This window comes from Crocuta crocuta, unplaced genomic scaffold (assembly GCF_008692635.1).
Source record: "Crocuta crocuta isolate KB4526 unplaced genomic scaffold, BGI_CrCroc_1.0 scaffold159, whole genome shotgun sequence".
NCBI lineage: Eukaryota > Metazoa > Chordata > Mammalia > Carnivora > Hyaenidae > Crocuta > Crocuta crocuta.
The window spans coordinates 3,771,175-3,796,981 of NW_027533263.1; the positions used below are offsets into that span (position 1 = coordinate 3,771,175).

Sequence of the window (25,807 nt, forward strand, 5' to 3'; positions counted from 1 at the left end):
GGAGCATCTACTATGCCCCAGGCACTCTGTTGAACATTGCAGATATGGATGCAAAGAAGGCATCTTCTCTGGATTCTAGTTATGGAAATAGTTGGTAGTGAATGGATCAGGAAAGGCTTCTTTGATGAATTGATGAGTGTGTAAGCAAAGGCCTGAAGAATGGTAGGATTTCTGCAGGAGAAGGGAGGTTGGGGTGGTGATGAGGGAAGTAGAGACAAGAAGAGAGCTCCTGACAGTTGGAGGAAGAATAGCTTGAGGAATTTGAGAAACACCCCATTATTCAAAAAGGCTGAAGTGTTCGATGCAGAAGGAAGAAAGAGCAAATATGGCAAGAGATGAGGTTGAACTGATGCCCTATTGCAATGGGTCTTCTAAGGAATTGGGGCCCTATCTAGGACTAACAGGAAGCCAATGGAGAGTGCTAAGCAGGGGAGCAAGATGAATTAGATTTACATTTTACAAAGATTATTTACTCTTGTTGTAATGTGGAGACCTATTGAAACGGGGCAAGTGTGGGGACGGGAAGAGGAGAAGAGAGATCCTGGAGACTTCATCTAAGGCAGTTACCCTGGCAAGAAAAGAAGGAAAATAACATAGCAAACAGCCAGGAAGTAGAACATAGGGCTTATTGGTGAATTCCTAAGGAGCAGAGGGGGTGATACACAGGTTCCTGTCTGATTAAGTAACTGGATGGTGGTACCACGCAAAGGAGAAATAATCTTGATTAGGGACAACACTTCTCTTTCAATGCTTTTCTACTTGACATTTGCACACCAAGTTTAGGTGAAGGCCGATAACTGCAGGTGCTTTTTAACCCCATTGTTTGAACTCAAAGCCTCTGGTGTGTGGGCTTCTGTGCACACGCAAATGTTGCTTTCAGTAAGTTTCAAGCAAAGCAAAAGAAAGATATTCACCTGTGGAACTTCAAAAAAGCAAGCACACAGTATTACCACCTCTGGTGCCCACAAGTCAAGTAATAATAAACATTCCACTTTTAATGTAACAGACTTTCCGTTCCCCACCCTCGCCCCCGGCATCTGCACACACAAATCAGAACTGTCTTAAGTCATGGAATAAAAAATGAAAAAAAAAAAAAAAAAGTAAAAGCAAACAAAAAGTGCTTCCTGTGGGGTGAAGGGAAATTTTTGCCCAGTTGATTTTCCAGGTACATGAAAAATAGTTCTGTATATTTAAAACCACAAGTAGTTGTATTCTTAACTGAGATTTTTGAGAAGAGGCAGCATGGACAGGATCACTTACAGTGGTCTTTGACATAAGGCACATTTACATCGAGGCAAGGCCTGCTCGCTCCCCTTTAACATCAGTTGCCTCCAAGTGTCTTACAGAGAATTGCATTGGTTGGGAAAAAGCAGATGCAGAACAAATAAAAATATGCATATCCAGTTGAACTAAAGCTGGGCCATACCATGACATGTGTTAACTTTTCTCCCCTTGAGATATAGAAACATTGCACCAAAATTTTATTAGGACATCTCTTTTGTGTTAGAATATTTTAGAACTTCATCCAGGACCTAAGTACCTACTCCCACCAAAATAGGAGGCCCCCAAATTATGTTATCAGTGATTTCTGGCCAGATAAATGAAGACTAGCATCTGATTATACTGTGGCAATTAAGAGTGTGGGATTCAGTTTCGTCATCTGGGTTTGATTGGACTCCATTACTTATTGGGCATGTGAACCTCGACTAATCACTTACTCTCTAACCTAAGTTTCCTCATCTGAGAAATGGGAATGATACCAAGATCTACGTCACAGAGAGGCTGTGAGCTGAATGAGATCATTCGCGTGAAGTACAGTGTCTGCCACATGGTATATACTAAGTTAACGTTCATTTTTAGATTCCAGCCCTGTTTCCCTCTGCATAAGTGCAGCCGAGCACTAGAATTTGTGATAGCTTTCATCACTTGAAGTAAGAGCTTTCCAAACTTAGTTCTGGAGCGAGGCCACAACAAAGATAGAGAAAGTCACTTTTTCTCCACTGCTTCCTCTTTGCTGGAAAAGGACTCCAGTACAACGACAGCGGGTCTGGAGGCATTTCCACTTGGTGCTGTCAGGGAGCACAGTGGAAGGGAAAGGAAGGAAATCTGGGTAACAAGTTCCCAGTGGTACTGTTGACCCAGTATTTCCTGCTCAGCCTGGCTCAACACCTCAGATAGCTTCTTTTACACTCAACACTGAAGCTGAGGAGCCCTAAAAAAAGTCCCTTGGAAAATCAGAGACTTTGGGGAATCACTGTAGTACCAGCCTTCTACCTTACCTCTGGAATTCCTTGGCTCTGGTCCGCCGTCCCTGGTTTCTCCTCTATAGCACCAAACCTGGATTCTGGTTCAAAGCCTGGACATTGGACTGCATTCTTGGTTGCCCTGACCTACTGATTTCAGCTTCTCACCTGGATGTCACCTCTGCAGGCCGAGAGTTGGTACTGCGCTGTCACTCCCCAGAAACCCAGCCTGGATCCAGCATCTTGGAAACTGGTTCAGACTTCTGGATGGTTCAGCCAGCCACGGCCTGGATGGCTCTACCTGCATTGGTCAAGTGTGAGGACTCTGGAGCCAGGCTCTCCAAATCCTAGCACTGCCACTTCCTATTTGACTTGTGCCAGTACTTCACAACTCTGTGCCTCAGTTTTTCTCATCTGTAAAAATGGGAAATTAGTAGTCCCTATCTCACAGAATGATTAGGATGATTAAATGAATTAATACCTGTATAAAACATAATATAGGGGCACCTGGGTGGCTCAGTTAGTTAAGCATCCAGCTTTGGATTTTGGCTCAGGTCATGATCTCATGGTTCATGAGAGCAAGCCCTGCATCAGGCTCTGCACTGTTGGGATTCTCTTTTTCCTTCTGCCCCTTTCTCCTGCTTTCTGTCTCTCAAAAATAAGTAAATAAACATTAAAAAACACATAATATAAATACACATACATAAATAATCCAGATTAATATGATATTGGTCATATTCTGTATTTTTGTATATATTAAGTATATATTATTTCACATTTAGTTATATATATATTTTGTGTCAAGAGGAATATTCCATGTAAACACATACGTTTGTACATACATACAAATCTCCTTATTTATATTATTGTTATTGTCTGTTCTATCTCCCCACAGGGATGGAGAGACCAGGGGTGGGCTTTTCAACTTTCTTGCTTTCATTTGGGGCTATCAGTTCAGAATTCCTGGTTTCTACAGCCTGCTGTAATATGCAGAGCAGGGTTTAAGTTGGATTAAAATGTGCTTTGTCGTTTGGGAAATTATAATCTGCAGTGAATGAGACAGAAATATTTGCCAGACTCTTCTGTTGCTCCTCTTCCAGCTATACCTTCATTTCAACTTCTGTAATCATTTCCTTTAGTTTCTGTCCTGTTTCAAAGGCTTTCTATCTCTGGAGCAAATAACACAAGACAGAAAGGTGTCAAAAAATAGGTTATTTATCACGCAGTTATTTTTAGAGCCTGTTATCCTTAATAACTATTGATCAGTGGAGTAGGGTGGTTCTGAGAATAAGCATGGTCTCTGTCTCTGGCTTTATTGGAACCAGAATGAGAGTAAAGCTTTTGTCTGTTTTCAAAGTTATCGGCAATCCATGGATTAAGCTGAACCCCCTAAGCAGTAATGCCTCTCGGATAGCCATTGACATCAATCGAGAAACACCTCCTTGCCTTGATGGTAAGTGTGACACTACATAAACCCTCACAAAACCCACTTCCTTTCCAGCAAATAGAAAACAGTTGAGAACATGAATTCACTGTCAGCTTTGAACACTGGAGAGGATTGTATCTGTTTCTGGCAAACATGAAGTTAGACCTCTGCTATTTCCTTCTCTTCTGCTTACAAGTTGAAGTCCTAACAGGTACGTGGCCCATTTTATATTTCTTATTAAGTTATAATTCAAATGAACATTAACAGAAACCAAAGGTAGGAAAAGTCAGGCACCAAATAGAAGGGGTTTTTGTTTGTTTTTTTGTGTTTTTTTGTTTTGTTTTGTTTTGTGTTGTTTTTGTTTTGAAAGTAGCAACAATTGCAGAAGAGCCCCAAGCGCTTGGTTCAGGGCGTTTGTTGCTGAGCAGCTGCTGATAGCGTGGAGTTTGTACTGCTTCCTTTGATATTGTGTTTTAAGATGAAGAAAAATGTTTCATCAGACCACTAAAATTTTAAACTACCTGCTTGGAGTTACCTGCAAGGGGATAAGTAGAAGAGTGGCTTACTGTTCTCAGAGAAAGATAAAAGGCAAAATGACTTGTGTCAACTGAATGAAAATAAAATAGTCTTGGCATTTGGACTGGGAATTCTTTTTGAAGGAGAAAATAAAATGGAAGGGCTTTGAAAAAAAGGATTTTGATTTTAATCTTATCTGGGTGATCTGGTGTCAGATATGCCGCAGGCTGCCACGNTGTAAAAAAACTCCCTAGCTGCTGGAGACATTAAAGAAAAACAAACCACCATTTTAAAGTCCTCAATTCTCTCTCTTAGATGGTCTATTTGAACGATTTAAATATCAGACTATTTGAACGATTTAAATAATGCTACCAACAACAAAATTAATAAACGCATTTCTGCTGCTTTTTACTTGGTACATTTTTGTAATACTTTTATCTTTCACTCTGATCCATGTGCTTGAGGTTGGCAAAAGCAAAGTGAAATTATATTAAATCGGAAAGTTCTATTAACACTAAAAGTGAAAGCAGAAATTTGGTAGGTATAATCTTGTCTAGACATAAGTTTTGCAGTGGTACAAGGAAACAATTAACTTTTCCCTCTAAAAAACTAAAAAGCAAAAGCAGGCTGGTCAAATGCTTCATCTTGTGGAAGTTCAAGGTGGCTCAAATGCTCTTATGTAAGGAGGACTGAAGAGGGAACAATTAGAGTCTACTTACAAGTTCTGAAGCCAGCTTGGGACTACTTGCTTGTTTATGCCTTTTCTACAACCCAGTGAATTATTTTAGCAGCATGAACAACAAACGAATAGCTTTGGAATGGATATTTATTTATTCATTCATTCACTCATCCATTCATTCATGCAGCGTCAAGCACTTCCCAGGCAGAAGGTACTGTGCAGGCTGCTGTGTGAACAAAGATGAGCAAAACCATATCAGTCACCGCTCTCATCATGCTAATTAAATGGCACAGACACACTGGGAGAGAGACATTAATCAAATAATCCCATGAATTAATAATCATTATAGCCAGAACTCAGAGGATGTCACAAAGAATTCTCTCTAGACTGAGTAGATATGGAGGGGGGTTTTGGAAGTGGTATTCACCCACGTCTTTTCTGTGGAAGTGGCACTTGAATTAAGGTTGGAAGGATAAAGAGGAAAAAAAGGGGGGGGATGGTATGAGAGTGAGGAAGAAGATTCCATACCAGGAAGAGAAATGCAAAGAACCTGTGGCAAGAGGAAATGAGTAAGGTCAGGGAACTGGAAGAAGGAAGATGTGCCTGAAGGAGAGGGGTTTGGGATGGTACAAGATGATGCTGGAAAGGAGAGCAGAGAGCAGACCATTCAGACTGTATGGGCCGTTTAAAGAATTTTGGATTTTTTTCCAAGAACACTGGTGCAAGTCATTGAAGGGTTTGTACTGCCAGAAGGCATCCCAGTATGTTAAACCCATTTGGGCACTTACAGTTGTTGATAATGTGCTTATTATCAGCTTGATACTTGAATTAATAACCAGGTTATTTCTGTGGAAGGATGGATCCAGCCTTGGCAGAATTATTTCAAGTTGTTAGACTAAGCTGATAAAGAAATTGTGCTTCTAGAATAATGTTCATCTTAGATTCTCATGGAATAACACCAAAGTTCACTCTTACCACATAGAACACTATGCCACATGACAAGCCATATTTTGGTTTGACAGGCGGCAAAACTGAAGTATGAATGAGTAAATGGAGATCGTAAGTTGCTAATAGTCTCCATGTTCAAAATACCATCACGATGCATACATCTACCACCTAACCATTCCTTTTTTTTTTTAATGTTTTATTTCTAGGAGAGAGAGAGAGAGAGAGACAGTGTGAGCAGGGGAGGGTCAGAGAGAGAGGGAGTCACAGACTGAAGCAGGCTCCAGGCTCTGAGCTGGCAGCCAGCGCAGAGCCCGACGAGGGGCATGAACCCACGAACCGCGAGATCATGACCTAAGCGAAAGTCGGACGATTAACCGACTAAGCCACCCAGGGGCCCCCCATGTAACCATTCTTAAGAGCGTAAGTGAAGTACACCAACCACGTGCAGGTCTCTTCCTTTGGCACATTTTTAATCCTCCCAACTAAGTAGGCTTTCTCATCCCACAAAAAGGTAAATAAGTATTCTTGTCTTCAGTTGATGTTTGAAGAACCTCAGACCAGGAAAGGCTGAGTGATCTGTTAACATAGTAATTAGTGGCAGAATCAAGATGAGAACACCAAATATGCCTGACTCCAGAATTCACATTCTTTACTGTGAAGTAGCAAGAGCTATAACATAAGTTTTAAAAGGAGAGAAATTCTCATCAGTTTTGCATCTGGCTGGTGAGTTAATAGGTTGGAAATCTTGGTGATTTCTTGTCTTTTTAAAATGTTTATTTTTGAGAGAGAGAGACAGAGACAGAGAGACAGAGTGCAAACAGGGGAAGGGCAGAGAGAGAGGGAGGCACAGAATCCGAAACAGGCTCCAGGCTCTGAGCTGTCAGCACAGAGTAGGACACAAGGCTTAAACCCATGAACTACAAGATCATCACAAGAGCCAAAGTCAGATGCTCAACTGACTGAACCACCCAGGTGCACTGGTGATTTCTAGTCTTAACTGTTGATTTCAGTGTAAAATTTAACAAAGTCATCTTCTTTTAGTGATTCTGGAATAATAGGAAACTCCTTGTTGTAAAATGATCTGGAAAAAATGTGACTCTACCTGGGATTGCAAGAACCTCTTTCTACACCTTATGGGCAGTGAGAACCATGTGGAGGACCTTATGAATTCTGATTTTAGAAAGACCTCTCTGAAAGCAGTGTGGAAGCTGTGCCTGAGTAAGAATGGTGGAAGTCAGGTGGTGCTTAATAAATGTTCACATCTCACTATGTGTTCTGGGAGGAGGCTGGGAGGATAACCCTCAGGTGCATGTTGAGCCTTTTGTTTCTGAGGGATCCAGTCTGTGATTCCTGAATTCCATCACCTCAGGAAAAACAGCCCTTTGCTGCCTGCAGACAGGCTCCTCCCCTGAGCTCAGGAGAGAAGCCTGCTGATCTGAGCTGAGCTGCAGCCCCTCCCACAACCCCCTCAAGTAGTCATGTTGGATTTTTAAAAATCCAGATAGTTGACTTTTTCCCCACTAATGAATTCAGGCCATTCCCATTCGGTGTGATGAACCTGAAAATCTGGTACCCTTGATTTTATCCCTTCGCTGTCATCTTTATTTATTTCTTTTCCTTTGCTGTTGTATTCCTTTGACTAGGCTTCTTTTAACTTCCCTCTTTGCTTCTGTAATTTGGAAGGTTCACTATGGTTCTTAACTGAGTAAGTCATTATGTTCAGAGTATCTTGAATGTCTATTTATTTATTATTGGATTAAAATAAATAATGACAATGGCCTTGCCTGATGTGGTGACTCCACTGACATGAGAACTTCTGAAGGTTCTTCCCGTCCCACTCTCGCTGTCCTATTAGTGCACCCCTGCCCCAATCTTGGGCAGACCATTGCTAGGTTTCCTCTTACAGTATCTTGTCTGTTTTAAGGATCCCTTCTTCACACTTCCTTCACCTATTTTCAGTGCCAGCATCCCTCTTGCCATCTGCTCTTGTCTCATGATCTCTGTTCTGATACCGTGATTAGAAGACTTCTGTCATTTTCTGCACATACCCTGAATTCTGAATTCCAGCACAGGTAAAGGAGTCTTTCTTCAACTCTCATGGGTGACCAATATCTTTTCTGGGAATAGGATTCCTGGACTGAAGCCTTTTCTCTCAATTGTCTGTGGATGCCCATCCACTGTCTGCTGGATTCTAGGGTTGCGGGTGAACAGTTCCAGGCTACTCTGATTCTCACTCATTTGTAAGTAACTTTAAAAAGTTCTTTAGGATCTTGTAAGCTATTTATTTCAATATTGGAATTCAGGAATGTTGCCAGGACATGCCTAGCTCTGAGTATTTTCATTAGCTTTGCTTGGGACTGGGTGAGCCATTTCAATCTGTAAACCTGAGGGTTTTGTTTTTTAATTTTCAAGGTTATTTTTCTCCCCATAGTTTAATCATATCTTTGTCTTTTTCTCTTCTTTCTAGGAATACCTATTATTCTCATGTAAGATCTTGAGTGCCTTGTTTTTTTCATCCACAGTTAACACAGTGGGTTTCCTAACTTCCCATTGGTGTTAGCAACCCCCTCAGATGAGGTGGAATATTATAGTTTTTAAATTGCTAGCAGCATATTCCCATTTCTTGGTAAAAACAGAATGTAGGTGTGTAGAAAGGACCTGATTCTCATTTTGTTTTGCTCACTGTAAGGTACATAAACTTGTTTGACTTAAAAATTGGCCTCAATATTCATAGTTGTAAACTGAGCAAAACACACAACTTCTACTACCTTCCTAGCTTAAGGATAGGAATTTTATATGCAAAAGGATTTATTAAACTTTGTAAATTAAAAATCACCTGTAGCCTTTAGTACCCAAGGAAAGGACCACATTTACTCATTAAAGGGTTGTCTATGCAATTGCTATTCTAATAAATTGAGCCTTTCAAATGACACTTTTTGGTCATCCTAAGTAAAATATGACCTTTGGCATTTGAAGCCTTCTTATGAAAATTCAAAGCTAGGGGTGACTGGGTGGCTTACGTAGTGAAGCATCTGACTTCAGCTCAGGTCATGATCTTGCAGTTCATGAGTTCAAGCCTTACACTAGGCTCTGTGATGATGGTTCAGAGCCCTCTGAGCCTTCAGTCTGCTTCAGTGTCTCCCTATCTATCCCTTGCTTGCTCACTCTGTCTCTAAAAAATAAACATTAAAAATTTAAAAAAAAGAAAATTCAAAACTATGTTTTGGAAAGTAGAACTTAAGTATTTAGAAAATATATAACACAAATGAAAGTTGTTAATTAAAACATGATTTTTTTTCCATTGCTTTAAGCCCATAAAGTTGATCAAAACAGACAAAGATTTCCAAGTTTAAAGACAGTCAGATGTTGGGGATATGGACCTCTTCTGGGTCACATAGAATGTATTGGTGGCTGTTTCTACTTTGCTTGAGGCAATGCTAAGAAAAATCAGGTTGACTTTAGGGAGGGTGACAGAATCAAGAATTTTGGTTCTGTCAACCACTAGTTCTGATAGTAGCTTTTGTTTCAGCTGTGTTGACATAGGCATGGCACTTTTAACAAGCAATTAAAGATTTAAATATAGCTATTTTACATTTGAGAAATCAAACTTTTTACATCCAACATTTATATTTTCCTAGGGCTCATCACCAAAAAAAATCCATTCATGGAAAACAACAACAAAATCTTTAGTTCACTCACAATAAAAGTTGTGTTTATTTTGTACTATCTAGGTCTAAGACAAAATTCTCACATTATTTCCTGTTTGTACTTATTTAATGAGAATGAAAATTTGTGTAGGTGAGTCCATGGTTTTACATGTCTACAGGCAGAGAAGTTACAGAATAATCGTTAAGAATTTTGTCAGAGCAAGGAGCTAGACTTTGTTGTAGATTCAATTACACAGGGTAGCTCACAGATCAACATACAGTGGTTGATGAATGAGACTATCTAGAGAAATGAGTGTATTCAGCACAAAGTAATTTTATAAGAAGAAATTATGTATTTTTGGTATATGATAACTTTTTAAGTCACAGAATACATGTGTGGCATCAATGTAAACAATACTTTAAGCACTTGGGATGATAATATACCCAATACATCTGGCAGGAAAAGAAATATCCAAACATAACTTCCCTATCAAGTTTAATGTTAAAAGCTTTTTTCTTTTTTCTTTTTCAGCAAGTCTCTTAGCTTCTGGGCTTCAGGTTCTATAGAATTAGGGGGTTGGACTAGATTACTGGACTAAGTCTCCTTAAGAATGTGGGTTCTGGTCTCAGGTTGTCGAGGTTCATATCATGGTTCCACCACGTATTGGCTCAATAACTTTGGGCCAGTGATTCAAGCCTCAGTTTCCTGAAAATAGGAAATGTTTCCTTGAAATAGAAAATCTGATGTAAAAGACTTATCAACACCAAATTATGTATTGCATGTAATGAATTTAACACAACATTCAACATAGGAGAAACTTTCAATGCTTATAAACTGTTGTTATATAAATATCTGGAAGCTTTTGAAAGCTTAAATATTTATTTAACTTCCAGTCCTGTTAGGCTTCAGAGAATTGGCTAGGTATCATTCAGTTTGAGTCTTTGCCTTTGGACTGAGAAACAATCCAGTCTCCAATATCCAGTAAACAGAATCTCTTGCTCTGCTTTTCTCATTCTTCTCCTCAGTACATTGCAGGACATTTGCCAACCATGCTCAGCCTCCATGTTTTTCTATGCATTCATTTATTTTATTGAGCTTCTAAAATGTTCCATGTCCTGGGATGATTTAGGTGACCATACTACGGTTCTTATCCTTGTGAAGCTCATGATTAAATGAGGAGGACAGACAAAATAATTATGATCTCAGATGATATGCATTATAAATATATTGGTGTAAACAAAATGTTATTGAGAGCATAGAGGTAGGAGTCTTCATCTGGGGTCTCAGGGACCAATTTAAAATGGTTCTTAAAGGATGCTGGCAAGGATGTGGAGAAACGGGCACCCTCCTACACTGTTGGTGGGAATGTAAAGTGGTGCAATCCTTCTGGAAAACAGTGTGGCGGTTCCTCAAAAAATTAACAATAGAACTCCCCTAGGACCCAGCAATAACACTGCTAGGAATTTACCCAAGGGATATAGAAATGCTGAGGCATAGGAGCACGTGTACCCCAATGTTCATAGCAGCACTCTCAACAATAGCCAAAACATGGAAAGAACCTAAGTGTCCATCAACAGACAAATGGATCAAGAAGATGTGGTTTATCTATACCATGGAATACTACATGGCAATGAGAAAGAATGAAATCTGGCCATGTGTAGCAACATGGATGGACCTTGAGGGTGTTATGCTGAGTGAAATAAGTCAGGCAGAGAAGGACAAATATCATATGTTTGCACGTATAGGAGGATTAGGAGGAACTTAATGGAGGACCATGGAGGAGAAGAAGGGGGAAAATAGTGGGGGAAAGGGGGAGAGCAAACCATGAGAGACTCTTGAATGCTGACAAAAACTGAGGACTGATGGATGTGGGGGGGGGGGGGGGGGGATGGGCACGGAGAAGGGCACTTGTGGGGATGAACACTGGGTGTTATATGGAAACCAACTTGACAATAAACTATTTGTAAAAAAAAACTTAGATAGGAAAAAAAATAAAATGGTTCTTAAAGAATGAATGAGGGTTTCTAAGAAGATAAAGTAGTACTGGGATAGTCTAGTTTATGGGAATAGGTTAAGGATTTGAGAAGAATGGCCAAACATTTAGTATAGCTGGAACATATATGGTCCACAGATTGTGAGGAGTTTGTGTCATGTTAAGAAAATGGATATTTTACCTCATACACAACAATATAATAGAGAGTTTAGGCTGGGGAGTAAAATGCTTTTTTAGAAACAAAGTTTTAAGCAGCATGGAAGATGGACTTGGAAAAGGAGAGACTGCTGCTTAGAAGGCCAGTCAAGAAGCTTCCACAGAGGAAGGAAGACACAAAAATGCCCTATATTGGCAACAGAAATAGAGAAAAGCAACTGAATTCAAGAGATATCCTTGAGCTAAAGTCAACAGGAGTTAGCGACCAGTCAGATCAGGAGAGCCAGAGAGAGGGAGGTATGAGGAAGGGGTCAGGCTAGTGACTCCCTTAAGTGACAAGGTTTGGGTTTAGGAGTGAATACTGAGTTCAGGTTGGAAATATTACTTTTGATTTATCAGAGGAAACCAGATAGAGATGTTGAAAGGAAACTGGTGATAAAGGACTGGAGCCAAGGGAAGGGGTGGCTGAAATAAAAGAGTGGGTCACCAGAGTAGAGATGAGAGCTGAAGCCTTCAGTGTAACAAGTTCACCCAGCCAATGCCTTGTCTATGTGCCCAAAGGAGGGATGGGAAGTAATGTGGATATTCTTGGGTGCCAGTAAAATTCTTTCTCCCTCTCATCTGTGTAAGGAACTTAGGTTCATTTAATCTCATGTAATTTCCCTGGTGGAACAATTTCAAATCAATGACAATGAATTAACTAACAAAGTAACTTGTTGCAACTTAACTACTTCATGAATATTGCTACAAAGTTTTATAACATATTTGGTATTCTTCTATTTTTATGAAGAAAGTTTTTACTAGAAGAAAATCAATCTTCCATTTTTTTCTTATTCTGTAATAGGATACATACTTTAGAGGACCAAGGGTTGTTTTATCCCCCCAACAGAGTTCCTTGGAGAGTAAAAACAATACACATATTGCGCGCGCACGTGTGCATGCTCTTGGCTTTTTTATTTTCTCCTACCTTCTACACATCTTTTGTCTTTATTTTCTATGCTAGGAAGTGAGATCAGATTGGGTTTATTTTGCCTATCCTCCCTACTTACCTCAATCACTTCTTTGGAGTATGGATGCCTTTGAATAGTAATGGAAGTACAGAAATTATACATGTATAAAAATCTGTAATCAAGATTCTAAAAGTTTTAGCCAGTAGACTCATAAGAAATAACATTACTTTTATGAAAGGTGAAAAAGTGGTAAATGCATTTTTTTAAATGCCAAAATTTCTTAGTTAAAGATCAAATGTAACAAAACCTAAAAACATTGCAGTTTTTAGAACTTCACCCCTTATGTCATACTCATGTGCTGTGCTAAGCTAAAGTTTATTGTTTGATTACAGAAAACGTGTTTAATAAGCACTATCAATAATTGCAAACTCAGGAGATCTTATCTTTCTATCACTCTGAGACCTTTGTGGAGGTTTGTGGTTAGAAGTCTGAGTTAAGGAGAAGGAAGTCAAATTACTGTTTTGTCTCATACCCTCTGCAATTCTAAAGTGTTTTTGCCAAAGGATTTCAACAGGTAGAACAGATACAACTGCTTACAAGGAGTCTGGACAGGATGGGTTCATCCAGGCCATCTTATACTGTAGAAATGAAATGGTTTAGATATTAAAAATACAATTTACAAATAAACTCTTCCGAGCCAGAGTACAATTCCCAGGAGAATAATCTTTTCTTCCAAGTTCTTTTTTTTTTTTTTTTTTTTTTTTAAACAGCCTCTGCAGTTCCCACTCCTGGGGGATACCATTGTTCTTATCCCTTCAACAAGATTTGAAAACCTAAAGAAATCATCTAATATAAAGACCCTGATTTTACTCTTGGAACCATTAGTCCACTGATGTCAAAAGTAAGGTTATAATAATCATAGTTAACAGCAGTTGTAACAGGTTTGAACCTCTATTGGGAAGGCTGTACCCTTTAGGCATGGTAGTTGATTTGATTAAGAAGACACAATACCTGTTCTCCAGAGTACTTATAATCCAGGAGTGTTTTACTGTTAACAAGAAGTAAACAGATACGGTAGCTAAAAACTAATACTTAGTATTTAGATTTTAAGACCTATTACCAGGAGTCAAGAGAACATATTCTTATTGTGTTTTAAATAATGTATTAAGTGCTAAAAGATGTAGCATGGTGTTTTATCCTAAGTCACTAACATGCTGTGGTTATGAAACATCTGAGTGTATTGGAAAAATCATTGGTCCATGGGCCTCTGTCTTGGCCATACATGGGGCAGTTTTAAGACTGTGTACTCTGGAAGATCTAAATAATCAGCTAGGCTTAAACCTGTACTCTCCTCTGTAGACAAAGAGAATCAACAGCCATGTAAACAAGTCTTTATGAACCTAGTGGAAATTTAAAGATCAAGAATCTGTTTCTTTAGAGCTCAGAGAGAATTTTCTTTAGAATCTGACATTCCATTTCAGGAGATATCCTTTATGCTTGATTATACATCTGCATGTACTTGTTTCTAGAAGAAAGGCAACATGGCATAGCTAATCATGAGATCATGTTCCAGATATGAGCTGTGTAACCCTGGGCAAGATACTCACTTTTCTGCCCAAGTCTAGCTTGACAAAAGGTAAATATAAAAGGCTTAACTGGATCATTTCTGAGAGCCCTTTTGGTACTTACATTGTATATTCTATTCATCTCCCCAGATTTATAACATCACTGAAATCTACATATTCATTAGTTCATCTATCTATCCATCCAATAAATATTTATTATGACTTACTACATACCACAGGTACTGTTGTAGATAACTGGGATGGATTGGTGAATGAGATCAACAAGATACCTGATTTTAAAGCTGATGTAGTAATAGTGGGTTAGCCAGACAATAAATAAGTAAATAAATAAACCAGATTATTTCAGACAATGATAAATACCTTCTCTCAGGTAATATGATAGAAAAATGACTTGAGGGGGTGTACTTTGGATTGAGTGGTCAGTGGTCGCTGAAGAAGCAACAGTTAGGTGAAGATCGGAGAGAACATTGTAGATGAAAAACCAACAAATTCGAAGCCCACGGGACCAGCTTCTTATGTTTGAGGAATAGAGGAAGAACAATATGACTGCAGTGTAGTGAGTGACTGGTATAAAATGGAGTTAGAGAGCTATGTAGGCCATGCAGGTCATGGGAACCAGGCTGAGGAGTTGGATTTAATTCCAAGTGAAATGTATGTTTTATAAGCGGGGCAATGACATGATCTGTGAATGTTAGAAGATCATTCTGGCTTCCCTGAAGAGAATAGATGGTAAAGGGGCAGGAGTGAGAGCAGAAAGTTAGGAAACTCTTGCAGTCTTAAGGAGAGATACACTGTTTTGGTCCAATTGAAGTTTAGATGCAGGAGCAGTGGATAGACTCAACCAGACATAAAACAGAAGTACAGGAAGTTAGGCCTTCTTCCCGTAGACAGATTTTAACACAGTCCTGTAAGACTCAGTCTGTAGTGATCACTGTCTAACTTCATGTGGTTGCCCACTTCTATTACACATCCCTTGGTTGTTGCTAGTGGCACTTCAATCAAAGGTTGAACCTAGAGTCTTTTATGCACCCAAGAAGTTGTATTCCCTGTAGACAAATAATCTAAACTGTCTGGTCTTCAGAAAAAATTAGATTTGTATTTGTATAATTTCTAAGTTTACCAAGTCTGATTGTTTATGATGCTGAGTGGGGGTTGAATCATGTTACAAGAAGCACAAATGTGAAGGTGTTTTGGGGGTGTCTGAAACATGGATGGACACTGACTATGAGAACTTATTGAGATGCAGATGGTGTGTTAGGGAGGAGGGTGGGGAACTTATCAAAGACTGTGAGAAGGGATATTTTGGAGGATGATTTTATATTAAAAGGTGATATGTAAAAAAATGTAAGCTGAGATAAAGGAAGAACAGAAGAAAGAGATTGGTGAGGGGAACACTCATAATTTTTAACTTCTGGTACAGCAGAGGAACTGATTAAACAGATCTGACATTCAACCAAAACAAAAATTGGCTATAAAAATCGGTGTTATGACACCAGCACTCCTGGTTGAATATTGGATTTGGAGATGAGAACATCCAGGGAGGATGAAGAGAAGATTCTAGTTGTTTCTGAAGTTATAAGAAACTAATACTTAAATACTTACTTAAATTATCTGCTTACCCACTAAATGCTTTAGCCATGGTTATAGGAATGATCTCCTTTTGATACTATTTTTTCACATGTCTCCTAAGGCTAAGGAGCATTTGTAATTAGGTACTGAAGCATATCTGTTCTACAGGTGCCAAAGTAATTATGAAGCAATTGATTAAATGTCATACCTGCTTCTTTTAATTGAAAACATTCAAATTGCAGACTTAGAGTTGTCAAATGGTTTTCCAGATGAAAAGCTTAAGCATTGGATATGTAGAAACATAAGTCAGGTTTCTTATCACTATGTTTAATAAAAAGCTCACCTAGATTAAATATAATAAAATGAACAAGTCATAGTGTCCAGCAGAAATGACACTTTGGAATCCCCAGCTACTCCTCTGATGTCAACGGCACACATCTTTGGCACGATTACTGAAGAAAAACTGAGGTAGTCTTCTTAGCCCTACCTAAAGACTTTCACAGGCCAGGAAGATCATTTCACTCAATTTCATTTCTCCTGACTCCCTGGACTATCCCAGTAAGATGCTGGAACCCAGAGGAATATTGGAACAACAACAAAGTAACAGCTTCTCTGGCCATCTCTTTGGATAGGTTTTGATCCTGGATTCCTAGAGAGTAAATGTTGGAAAGAACTTTAAGATGTTTTGGTGCATCCTTATTTCACAGATGAAGAGACTGAAGTCAGAGGGGTACCAGAGTCACAGAATTGCTAATGCAAGGCCAGAATTTTCCTCTCATTTCCTTGGGTATTGCTGTGTTACACTTCCACTACCCTGTACTGCTGTCCATTACCTTTCATCTTGAGTTGGGTTATGGGTCATAGTGTGGGCCTGGGGCAGAGAAGAGAAGCTGCTGATAAAACATCTTCAGAAATACAAGATACTGCATCTATGTCTATGTATTTACATGGTGGCTACAGACACTTTTGCTCCAAGATCTCTGTGGTTTACTTGCTGCCATTCTAAAGTCCTAGGGAAATTTGCTCTGGACATTTTTTTTTAATGTTTGTTTATTTTTGAGAGAGAGAGAGAGAGAGAGAGAGAGAAAGAGAGAGAGAGAGAGAGAATATGAATATGAGTGGACGAGGGGCAGAGAGAGGGAGGACACAGAATCCAAAGCAGACTTCAGGCTCTGAGCTGTCAGACAGAGTCCTACATGGGGCTTGAATTCACAAACCATGAGATCATGATCTGAGCCAAAGTCAAACGCTTAACCAACTGAGCCACCCTCCAGGTTCCCTGGACATTTCTAAAGAAACTGAGAACCAGGGCACCTGGATGGCTCACTCGGTTAAGTGTTTGCCTTCAGCTCAGGCCATAATGTTGCAGTTTGTGAGTTCGAGCCCTACATGGGGCTCTGTGCTGTCAGCACAGAGGTTGCTTCAGATCCTCTGCCCCCCCTCCACCTCCCCGCCCCTGCCCCATTCATTCTCTATCTCTCTCTTAAAAATAAACTTTGAAAAAAAAAAAAAAGAAGAAAAGAAACTGAGAACCAGCCCACTGATTTTATCCTCTGCAGGAGAATACAGAGTCCTAAACATCACAACAATAGTCATGCAACATAATTTATTTTCAGATAAATAAGTCCCTAAGAAAATATCTTTCATTTTAATCTAATGCATATTAGAGTGCATGTATATTCATGGTATCAGTTCTTTTTGCTTACATTATTTCCTCTGTTTTTAAAATGAAGACAAGCATTATTTCCCTTCTGTAAACTTAAAACTTTTTATTCTAGAAGAAAACATCTATACGAAAGAGTGAACATCAATGCACAATAATTATGAAGCATACTACCTTACCTCCATAATCACCACAGCTAAAGAAATAAAACACTATTAGCACAGAGAAGCCTTTCCACCCCTGGGTTTTGCTTTCTGATTCCAAAATTTCCTTCCCCTTATAAGAAAGAAAAAAAAAAAACCAGTAGACTGAACTTGGTGATATCCATTTAGATTTTATATTCTGTTTCTATTTAAAAATTTTTTTAATATTTATTTTTGAGAGAGAGAGATACAGAGATAGAGCATGAGCAGGGGAGGGGCAGAGAGAGAGACACGGGATCCGAAGCAGGCTCCAGGCTCTGAGCTGTCAGCACAGAGCCCTACATGGGGCTTGAACTCACACACTGAGAGATCATGACCTGAGCAGAAATTGTACGCTTAACCGACTGAGCTCCCCTGGCCTCCCCCTGCCACTGCACTGTTTCTATTTTTTAGTCATTAGGCAAGAAATCACAATATACATACTTCAGTTACCAAAGTTTCTCATTATACATACCTTTACTATTTCACTTTGTATTGTCGATGTTGAGACATCACCTGCCAGTCTAACAGTTCCTTCCCTGAAGGTAATGTGTGTCTTTTCTATGGCTGCTTTTAGGATTTATCATGATATGTCTAAATGTGCATATTTTAAAACAATCTGCTAGTGATAATCTGGGATTCTTGAATCTGGATGATGACTGCACTTCAAATAATTTTTCTAACCTAATTTTCTAGTTCACCAATTCTCTCTTTAGCTCTAATACACTTTGAACCTATTCATGGAATTTTTAATCACAGTATGATTTTTGCCAGTTTTATTTGATTCTTTTTCAAAGGAGTTTTTTTGTTTGTTTCTTTTAGTTTCCTGTGCTTTGCAGAGCTTATTACAAGTTTGTCTTTTACTGCCTTAAATAGAGTAAGCCCACTGGCATGTCTGGTTAGTTTTTATGGTGTCCTTGTCATTGTTTTTAAATATTATTTGTGGATAGGATTTGAGGCCTAAGATGTAAATCTTTTCTTCCTGGAATAGTTGCATTTTTCCTCTCAATAGCCTAAGGGTAATAATGATCCAAACTCACCCTAAACCAACTTCAAGGATTTAGGTATTCTGGTCCATTGAAGTGATTTGAAGGTGAGCTGGTTTCCTTCTGGTTTAACTGCGGTCCCAGAAGGGAACCATTTGAGATCCTAATTTACTGAGGAGAGGATGGTCTACTAGGTTTCTCACTTTGAAAACTCTGGGAGTTGAGACATGAAAACAAAAATTTGAACCTGGGAGAACAGCAAACACTCTCAGAGTCCAAGCAACTGCTAAACTCTGCTCATCTCTCTGGGTTCTTGTTCTTCACATTTAACCTACCATTTTCTCCTCTTTGCTAAACCTTGTTAAGCTTTTTAATAATATTTTTTAGACCTTTTGTTTTGCAATTTTGGTTTGGTGTGGGAATTTGTTTGAATGTGGGCTGCCGTAACCGAAAAACTAGTACACATGCATATTTTCACAGTCAAATCCCCAAGTTGAAATCTGTTCCCTTGTAATATGAGAGATCTAAATTAAAGCCTGTAGATATTAAATAAGTAACTGTGCTAGATCTTAAATAAATTAAGGCAATTCATGCAAGCATAGTTGTGGCAAATGAATCCACCTGCATGTCTAGTCCTATCATAAATGGAGTTCTTTCAGAAAGCAATATGGCATTACATAGAGCTATAACACGTTTAAACATTTTGACCATGTCATAAAAGCAAAATGATAAAAATCACCCTAATATTCGACATTAGTGGAATGCTTTAACAAATTATATATTAACATTATGTCCTAATATATAGTCAAAAAGGATGATTGTGACAACTATGTAAAAAATGGAACTTTTATGATATATGATTAAATGACAATAGCAGGACACAAAGTAATATGTTTGCTCTATAAAAACAAGTATATATCTGGAAGATAGAAAATATATACAGATAGTATTTCTATTTCACAGTAGGGCTGAGCAACTTTTTTTCCTTAAACATTCTTAATACTGCTATACACTCTTTTCAAGAATAAAGACAGAGATTTCAAAACTTAAGCAAAAAACTTTCATGTAATTATTTTCCTAACTTCAGTGAGAAAATTTCATATAAAAAAAGAAAAAAGGAAAGAAAAGAACAGCTTAAATTTATAATCCAGTAACTCAATCTGCAACCAGACTAATACCATTTTGGCTCCTTCTTTGTGTGATCTCTGTGTAGCTTTTAAAAACACCTTTGGCTTCCTAGAAAGCTTAAGATGTATTGAAAAAAAGGGAAAAAAGAAAAAAAATTGACAAAAATCTGGTGCCTTACCATTGTCACTAGACCTTGATTCAATTCTCAATGGATCAGGTTCAGAGAAGATACATTTCTATAATTTGAAGATGATTCATCTGTGGTTTTGCTCTCTGACAGGAGGGTATAACATAAATATATGTTTATATATAATCATTTTTTAAGCTATTTTTTCACTTTTGAAAGTTTTTCATAAGTTACATCATTCCCCAAATTTCATTTCAAATCTTCCTTTGTTTGACAAAGTGCTAATTCTCCTTCAATTTCAATTTTAAAAATCAGAAGGGCATTATTTGATTCTGTAAACAAAATTAGAACCCAACCCCCCACCTTTATTTGAACAGTACTCCATTCCTAGCAGTAATTCAGATGTTTTACTACATATTTGTTTACCGTATGTCTCCAATATGAAAGCATAATCAGACAAATGGTGCCTGTCCTATGTAAATGTGTTATTTAATACGTTATGTGTTATATATTCATATATAACAAGCAAATTTCTGGTCAGGTAATTTTCAAGGGCACAGTTTTATTTGTTTTCACGTTCTTTTGGTTGTGGAATTCTTTCATTTTGGTGCAGTAGAGGTGACTTTATGAAGAGAAGAGATTACTTTGTGTTCAAATATAACTAACAGAGTAACATCTTCATGAAATGTCACTTTTGCTTTTTCTTCCTTTTTATCCAGGAGAAATCAATGATTCTGCTAAGTCCAAGATGTTTACATTTCATGATGGAGGAGTACAAATTTCATGCAAATTCAGTGAGATTGCCTGGCAATTTAAAATGAAGTTGCTAAAAGGGACAGAAGTACTCTGTGATCTCACTAAGACAAAAGAAAGTGGTAATACAGTGTCCATTAAGGATCTGAAATCCTGTCAAACTCAGTTATCCAATGACAGTGTTTCCTTCTTCTTGTATAATTTGGACAATTCTTATGCCAGCTATTACACCTGTGAACTGTCAATTTTTGATCCTCCTCCTTTTCAGAAGAAGAATATCAGCAGAGAATATTTGAATATTTATGGTAAGACACTGTTTTCATCTTTCAGACTTAAGAGTAGATTCCCATTTTAATAGCTTTTCTTGCTAATTAAAACAACTAAGCTAATGAGTATCTTTTTTTTAAAAAAAAGTTTATTTTGAGACGGGAGAGAGAGAGAGAGAGAGAGAATCCTAAGGAGGCTCCACACTGTCAGCACAGAGACTAATGTGGGGCTCAGACTTATGAACTGTGAGGTCATGACCTGAGGGAACCAAAAATCAAGGGTCGGATATTTAACCCAGTGAGCCACTTAGGTGCCTCTAAGTATCTTTTGTGGAGTTCATTTTGGTGCAATTTATGGCAATCACTTACTACAAAAATATGCAAGGGATAATTTATTATTAATAATTAGTATTAATGAGTAATATGCAATTTGATCATGTAGACTATTGTGTTAAAAATAGCTTACATTGGGGCACCTGGGTGGCTCAGTCAGTTAAGTGTCTGACTCTTGATTTCGGCTCAGGTCATGATTTCATAGTCAGCCTTCTTGAGACTCCCTCTGTCCTTCTTCTGCCCTTCCTCCTCCCTTGTTCTTTCTCTCTCAAAGAAAGGAAGGAAGGAAGGGAGGAAGGAAGGGAGGAAGAAAGAAAAAATAGGTCCTGTTGTCTTTAAAATGCATATGCCATTAAAAATCAGTAAAAATTTTAAGACAATTACCCAAACCTATGGCCTAATGGCCATGGCCTCTATTCATGTAAAACTTAAGGTTTTGGTTAGCATTGGGTTTGTGGAATCGAGTAAGGTGATTGAAGGTAATAATTTTATATTATTACTTTGCCTACTTACTCTTCTCCAAAAACAGACAGAAAAGTCCTTTCTATTAACCACATTTGTAAAGATACGTGCACAGAATCTTTTAAGTTTTAGTCTTTAAATGCTTGCTATAATACTAAGATGGTGTTATTTACTGTGCATTGGATGGCATAATTGTAATGAAGGCAAGCTGCATTTGATTAAATCACCTTTTCAAATTTGATAGAACTTGTGATTCAGCACCAAAAGATTTGTTTCTCACAGTTTTTTCTTAACATGTCTCCTTTCCAATCCAGAATCACAGATGTGCTGCCAACTGAAGTTCTGGTTACCCATAGGGTGTTCAGCTTTTGTTGTAGTCTACATTTTTGGATGTGTATTTCTTTGTTGGCTTACAAAAAAGGTGAGCAATGTCTGCACTTTTCTCACATCTGCTTTCCTGAAGAGGATCAGTAGTTATTTACTCAAAGAACCTACTGCTCTTGCCAGAGTAATTTCATTAACAGACAATTTCTTTTCCACAAGATGTGTCTACTAATTAAACTACTAACTTGGAATAGAAGCTTACTTTATTAGCTGCTTCATTCTTAAAGAGTTTGATGGCTTATAGAAAGAACTGTTATTATTATTATTTAAAAAAAGATGAAGGATTTGGGGCCAAGAAAACAAAAAGTCAGGACAAAGATTGAAACATAAAAATAGATGCTTCTGACTTCTGAGAACCATTAAATTTGGGCTGCAAATTTGAATCTAAGTTTCCATAGTCAGGGCAAAGATGAAACAATCAGTTTTGTTTCATTCAACCTGTCAGTTAAACAATCTATGAGAAAGTCTTGTAAGGTGCCAGTCTTAGCAGAGAAGGAAATGGCCAAATTCTTCCCATGGCTAAGTTGTCCCATGACTCTGAGTCCCATGACTCTGATTTGAAGAACATCATGGAAAAGCTAGGAAGAGAACTTGACAATTACAAAACAATCTATCTGTGCTGGAGGATATTATTTCCAGTCTTTCATAATACAGGTTCTCAATGAAAGAATTTACACCATTCTGCATTTTACACAGGTATGTTAATACTCACGTATATCTACAGTGTTAGCAGCAGCCAGACTGATGGTGGGTGTATCTGTGCAGAATGGAATTTAAAAAGAGACAGAAATAAGGAAGAGAGTGAGGTAGGGCTCACTATCTAAATCTACAAAGGAAGAGAAAAATAAGAACAAAAATGAGGGAGGAAATTTGGTAGAAGGCTCTTTTTATTTAAAGCCCTTTTCATATTGTTCTCCCACTTACCTGAAAGTCAGGAGCCTACACCACATCCTAATGCTTTTGTCAACCAAAAATAGAAAACAGCAAAAAATACAAGGGATGAAGATGAGGAAGAGCAGATGACAAACCATGTTTCTGACTTTTCTTTCAGAAGTATCGATCTGGTGGGCATGACCCTAACAGTGAATACATGTTCATGGCAGCAGTGAACACAGCCAAGAAACCTGGATTCACAGGTAAGGCCCCATCTGGGGATATGGGGAGAGCTGACTATTCTTCACGTTACACTTGGAATTTCAATTTTTTATTTTACTTATTTTAATGTTTGAGAGAGAGAGAGAGAGACTGAGCATGTGTGTGAGCACAAGCTGGAGAGTGGCAGAGAGAGAGAGAGGGAGAGAGAATCCCAAGTAGGCTCTGCACAGTCAGCTCAGAGCCTGATGCGGAGCTCAATCCCATAGAACCATGAGATCATGACCTGAGCTGAAATGAGAGTCTGACCCTCAACTGACTGAGCCATCCATATGCTCCTAATTTTTTATTTGAAAGGAAGGCCAAATATCTCTTTGGCCTGGTTTTAGTATTTTCTGTGAAAATCTGAATTTGTCACTTCAAGATTATACTTTCTGCAGTACATTGCAAACAAACAATACATTTGTAAACCACTAATAAAAAAATAAATGAGCAAAGGATCCATAAAGTTTTCCAACTGATATTTTAAAAACTAGCATGATTCGGAATCTTCCTTGGTAAAAATTTCTCTAATTCACCCGATGAGCATTTATTTGTTATCAGTTAGGTACAAATTACAGTAAGGCAGGTATGGGAGATGCACAGGTATCTGAAGGGTTTTGGACAGCGATTTGGAAGAGAGATCAGGCTGGTACCACCAAGGGAAGGAGGAGGAGCCAGCGAGGCCCTTGTTATTCTGGTAAAAAGAAGGTGGAGCATGAGAAGGCATAGATGAATGCACAAGGCCAGTTACGTGTGACCTTTGACTTTCCCCATTCAGAGTGAACACTGTCAGTTTGAGGTTCATCAAGGTGAGGGGCAGCTAGAAAGCTTGAAGTATCCCTCGTGGAAAATTTGTAAATCTTAGGCCTTTGAGGTTGCGATGAGAGGAGGTATGTAAGGAGACAGAAGGCCCTGAAGTTTTGCCAGCATTCAGTGGTAAAGGACTTGTATAAAAGGGATGCAAACAGCACCTATAATCAGGGAATTAAAGCATGGGAAGGGACCTAAATGGTCCTTTGGTCTGTCTCTTCATTTTTTGGGTGAGAGAAGTCAATGCCCAGGATGTTCAGGGACTCTTGGTTCCTTAGAGATTTCCTACCATATCTTGGTCACTGACAAAGAGCATGCATTTCATTGCTTTCCTATTAAAAAGTATTTTCTTTTAATCTCTGTGCTTATTATAATGTACCTGTTTTAGTCTGGATTCCCAGAAAAGCAGACCCTGGGACAGAGACTTGGGTATAGGTAGTTTATTCAGAAGGTGACCCCAGGAAAAACGGGTGAGGAAGCAGAGAGAGTGAGACAGGCAAGGAGGAAAAGCAAATGAAGGTTGCATTACTGAGATCTCAGTGGGAGGCCACAGAACCTCTGAGAAGTGTATGGATATCTCCCAGAATTGTTCTTCTGAAGGATGGCAAGTTGGGTATTTATCCACTGAATCCCATCCCCACTGGGTTGGAGTTGCCTGTAGGGTTCATGAACTTTCCCTCACCCATCCTGGAGCCATGCTCTGTGCTTGGCTCACAAGTCTACAGAGAAATCCCTGAGGCATAAAGCAGAGTAATGCATGGTGGGACTGTTACTCTAGAATGGACAGCATGTGCAGAAGTGTCTACCTCAGCTGTGGCTGTGATCGGAGGCGGGCAGTTTCACAGCCCAACTACCAACTGTAATAACTGAAAATGACCATAGTGTAAGCTTCTGGAAGGAAGGTGGGTCTCTCCTCTGTATTCTGAAAGCAATATGCATACACAGGTTCAAGGAGAGCATGTCTCAGCACCTCCATCAAATATTTATCACATGATTATGTAAATAGTATCATGCCATGTGATCTGTGTTGGGTAGACTCAAGAAAGTCCTTGTCTTCAGTCTGTAATGTCTTTGGGAAAGCTGATGTGTTTACATAGAGGGTAGAATCATATGATAGTGTCTAAAGTCCTCAGTTGTAAAGTCAAGAGTTAGGTAATGTCTATTACAGAAGTTAGGAGTGGGCTGGGTAAAACACGGAAAAGGTGGAGCTGGTGCTAGTCTTGAAGCATAAAGAAGAGTTTGGATGGTGTGTGTGTGTGTGTGTGTGTGTGTGTGTGTGTGTGTGTACGTATAAGAGGCAGATGAAAAGGGCAAACTTGTTGAAGGGAATTGGAACAGAGTGCCTTTAAAAATGTTATGCTTCATTTTGTTACAGGTGTGACCCATAATTTGGAACTCTGTGGCACCCAGGCATGAACCACGTTGGCCAGTTCCCCCCTGATTTGAAGTGCAAGATTCCCATGTTCCCTGGACCAGAGAGTCAGGCTTGATTTAAGTACATGCATCATCTGCTGGTGTTTTGTTCATTCTGAACTAGTGACTCTACCAGTCAACAGGGGTTTTAACAGGCTGCCTCAGTACTGTTGGGTTATCAAAACACCCTATTGCAACTAGTTTTATAGAAAGCCCAGCTCATGTGTGCTCAACAAATAGACGTCACTGGGATGGAATTCCTATCTTCATATCTGCTTCTAGCAATGCACTAGCCAAAAGAACAAACACATCTTCAGATATTTTTAAAAGATGCCACAGGTACTGAATCTGCAAAGCAAATGGGTAGCCAAGGGCCAGTATCTCTCTGCACTTCACCTACAGACTACCTCTTCCTCTAGGGCTGAGAATTCCTTTTTAATCATATGGTAGGG

At 38.7% G+C, this 25,807-nt stretch overlaps 1 protein-coding gene across 1 annotated transcript; it reads left to right on the top strand.

The window, feature by feature from the left end:
- Positions 1-3,766: 3,766 nt before the first annotated feature.
- Positions 3,767-25,414, top strand: ICOS (inducible T cell costimulator). Its single transcript, XM_077747602.1, has 5 exons — positions 3,767-3,880; positions 20,520-20,858; positions 21,929-22,035; positions 23,050-23,134; positions 25,318-25,414. Exons 1-5 carry the CDS (start codon positions 3,823-3,825, stop codon positions 25,356-25,358), a joined length of 630 nt encoding a protein of 209 aa, XP_077603728.1. The 5' UTR covers positions 3,767-3,822; the 3' UTR covers positions 25,359-25,414.
- The last annotated feature ends 393 nt before the right edge of the window (positions 25,415-25,807 follow it).